Here is a 2,936-nt window from a genome sequence, read left to right on the forward strand (position 1 = left end):
TTCCTGCTTCCTGTTTACTGCTTCCTGTTTACTGCTGCTTCAGAACTGGAGCTTTAAAAGCTTTAACCAAGAAGCCTGACCCGACCCTCAGCATCACACCACCACCACCATGCCTGTCAGTTTCTTTAGTTTCTCTTTAGTCTTTGGCTAAAGACCAGGAGTCATTTCTGCTGCTAGCGCTAGGCTAACAGACCGAGTTTTGGAGGACCAGAGGTCAGAGGTCGGTTAGCATTCACACCTCACCGGGCTTTGACTAGACGAACGGACTGGAGTTGGATTAGAGTGGACTGAACAGAACTGGTGTGAATGAACTGTTCATGTTCAGTTTCTGGTCTGAACTGTTTATTTTGTGTCTCAGGTGAAAGAAGTGCAGTGGCCAGAGACTCCTCCCTGGTGATCGCCTTCGTGTGCAAGGTCAGCACCAGGAAACGGTTTTATGTTTGGAGGTTGTGTGTTTGTTTCTGACGTCCTTTTCTCTCCTGCAGCTTCATCCTAAGAAGGGGAACTTCTTGGTGGCTAAAGCCAGAGACCTGGGTCTGCCGGTGTGAGTCTCGTGTTTTAACGTCTGACCCAAATCTGTCCCGATTTTCCTGATTTCTTCCTAAAATGTCTCTGCAGAGGAACAGCAGAGATCGGTCCGCTCATCAGAGCTCTGAAAAACGGAGAAACCATCATGCACGATGGAAAAGAGGTGGGTCTGGTTCCCTGGCAGTAATCAGATTACATCTCCATCGCCTGACGCTTTGCTTTGCCTCACAGATCCGGCCGGAGCAGGTCTGCACCCCCATCGACCCGGGGCCCGTCTTCCTGGTGCTGGAGTGTCCGTCCGAGGACTTCCTCCCAGCGCTGTGCTCCAACCAGCAGCTCAGACGGTAACGTCGTCCAGCCGGATCGGCTCTGAGCAGCTGCAGCCGTCCGGCTGACTGCTCTCTCTCTTCCAGGTTCCAAGACGGCGGGACGGAGGATCCGGCCGTGCTGGTGGTCCACATGACTCCAGAGTCCGTCCTGGAGACGGATCAGTACAAAGAGTGGATGGAGAGGTGGGACCCGCACGGTTCAGAACCGGACCGCGTTGTTTCAGGGTCTGAGTCCACTCCGGGTTTTTCAGGTTCCCGTCGTCAACAGAACATCTGATCCTCAACGAACACGTCAGCACGGTCCACAACGTCCGGAGCCACAAGATCCAGACGCAGCTCAACATGATCCACCCAGACATCTTCCCTCTGCTCAGAGCCGCCAGAGCAACGGTACACTTCCTGCTTCCTGTTTATTGTTTACTGCTTCCTGTTTATTGTTTACTGCTTCCTGTTTATTTTTTACTGCTTTCTGTCTACAGCTTCCTGTTTACAGCTTCCTGTTTATTGTTTACAGCTTCCTGTTTATTTTTTACTGCTTCCTGTTTACAGCTTCCAGCTTCCTGTTTATCGTTTACAGCTTCCTGTTTATTGTTTCCAGCTTCCTGTTTCCAGCTTCCTGTTTATTGTTTCCTGCTTCCTGTTTACCGTTTCCTGCTTCCAGCTTCCTGTTTAATGTTTACTGCTTCCTGTTTACAGCTTCCTGTTTATCGTTTACAGCTTCCTGTTTATCATTTACAGCTTCCTGTTTATCATTTACAGCTTCCTGTTTATCGTTTACAGCTTCCTGTTTATCGTTTCCTGCTTCCTGTTTACCGTTTCCTGCTTCCAGTTTACCGTTTCCTGCTTCCAGCTTCCTGTTTAATGTTTACTGCTTCCAGCTTCCTGTTTAATGTTTACTGCTTCCTGTTTACAGCTTCCTGTTTATCGTTTCCAGCTTCCTGTTTATTGTTTCCAGTTTCCTGTTTAATGTTTACTGCTTCCTGTTTATTGTTTACAGCTTCCTGTTTAGTAAACAGGAAGCTGTAAACAATAAAGTCCCATTAGCATTAGCGTCTGGCTGCTTCAGTTTTTCTTCCTGCTGTCAGTTTACATAAAAAAATCCAGATTACATTTATATAATTTGTTTTATTTTTCATTTTGCTCTTTAAAGTATCAGACTTTGCACATAACCATGTGTCTAATTTTTAAATATTAAATCAGGCCTTCTGATCATATCTTTTCTTCAGGTTAATTTCTGGTCTCCTCTGGCTACAACAATCAGAAATGAAATGAAAATCTAAAGACCAAATGTCATAAATCTAATTCTCCAGGTCAAACACTGACGGAGGAACTGAAGGTTTTAGAAACAAATGAATCTGATTTATTCATATTTTATTATTCTCTGGAGGTTTCTGTCTTGTTTTTGCTGCTTTAGTTGTTTTTCACACTGATTAGAAATGAGAGCAGCTGAATCCACCAGAACAAACATTTTAATCGCTGGAGTTTCTGAATCCATGTTTGACACCCAATCAGTTATTTTCTTCATTTCCGTGTTCAGGAGCCGCAGGCGGCTTTACACGTCCCGAACGTCCGAGCCGAGTGTCTGCTGAAGTTCCAGCTGCGACCCGTCATGGAGTGGCAGAGGTTTCCTCCCGTCGGCTCGTCTTTCTGCACAGCGGTGATGGGATGTTTAATTTTACTCCGTTTTCATCCCGTCTCGTGTTTAGAGACGCCGTTCCCTCCTGCAACACGGAGGAATTTGTGAAAGAAGCTTCTGAGATTCCAAACTTCCTGGAGGAAGTGGAGAAGTGCCGGACGGCCTGTGCAGAGGGTTCAGGTGGGTCCAGACGCGCCGAGTCGGATCAGGCTGGTTCAGAACCGAATCCAGAGTTCGGTTCTGAACAGAGTCTGCTTCCTGCTGCAGGTCCGGCTGACGGGTTCCCTCACGTTGTGTTTCTGGGAACTGGGTCAGCGATTCCCATGAAGACCAGGAACGTCAGCGGAACGCTGGTCAACATCAGGTAGGACAGCCTGGGGTGTGTGTGTGTGTGTGTGTGTGTGTTCAGGCTGAAGACTGTGTGTGTGTGTGTGTGTGTGTGT

At 47.4% G+C, this 2,936-nt stretch overlaps 1 protein-coding gene across 1 annotated transcript in view; it reads left to right on the plus strand.

The window, feature by feature from the left end:
• elac2 (elaC ribonuclease Z 2) overlaps positions 1–2,936 on the plus strand; it is a 9,923-nt gene that overhangs the window by 2,981 nt on the left and 4,006 nt on the right. The window contains exons 8-16 of the mRNA XM_008402807.2: positions 359–414; positions 486–544; positions 619–691; positions 760–872; positions 942–1,040; positions 1,109–1,247; positions 2,395–2,480; positions 2,564–2,673; positions 2,761–2,857. Of these exons, the coding sequence (XP_008401029.1) occupies positions 359–414; positions 486–544; positions 619–691; positions 760–872; positions 942–1,040; positions 1,109–1,247; positions 2,395–2,480; positions 2,564–2,673; positions 2,761–2,857 (832 nt within the window). The remainder of the gene's footprint in view (positions 1–358; positions 415–485; positions 545–618; positions 692–759; positions 873–941; positions 1,041–1,108; positions 1,248–2,394; positions 2,481–2,563; positions 2,674–2,760; positions 2,858–2,936) is intronic.

Source organism: Poecilia reticulata, unplaced genomic scaffold (genome assembly GCF_000633615.1).
Source record: "Poecilia reticulata strain Guanapo unplaced genomic scaffold, Guppy_female_1.0+MT scaffold_259, whole genome shotgun sequence".
In the NCBI taxonomy this organism is placed as follows: domain Eukaryota; kingdom Metazoa; phylum Chordata; class Actinopteri; order Cyprinodontiformes; family Poeciliidae; genus Poecilia; species Poecilia reticulata.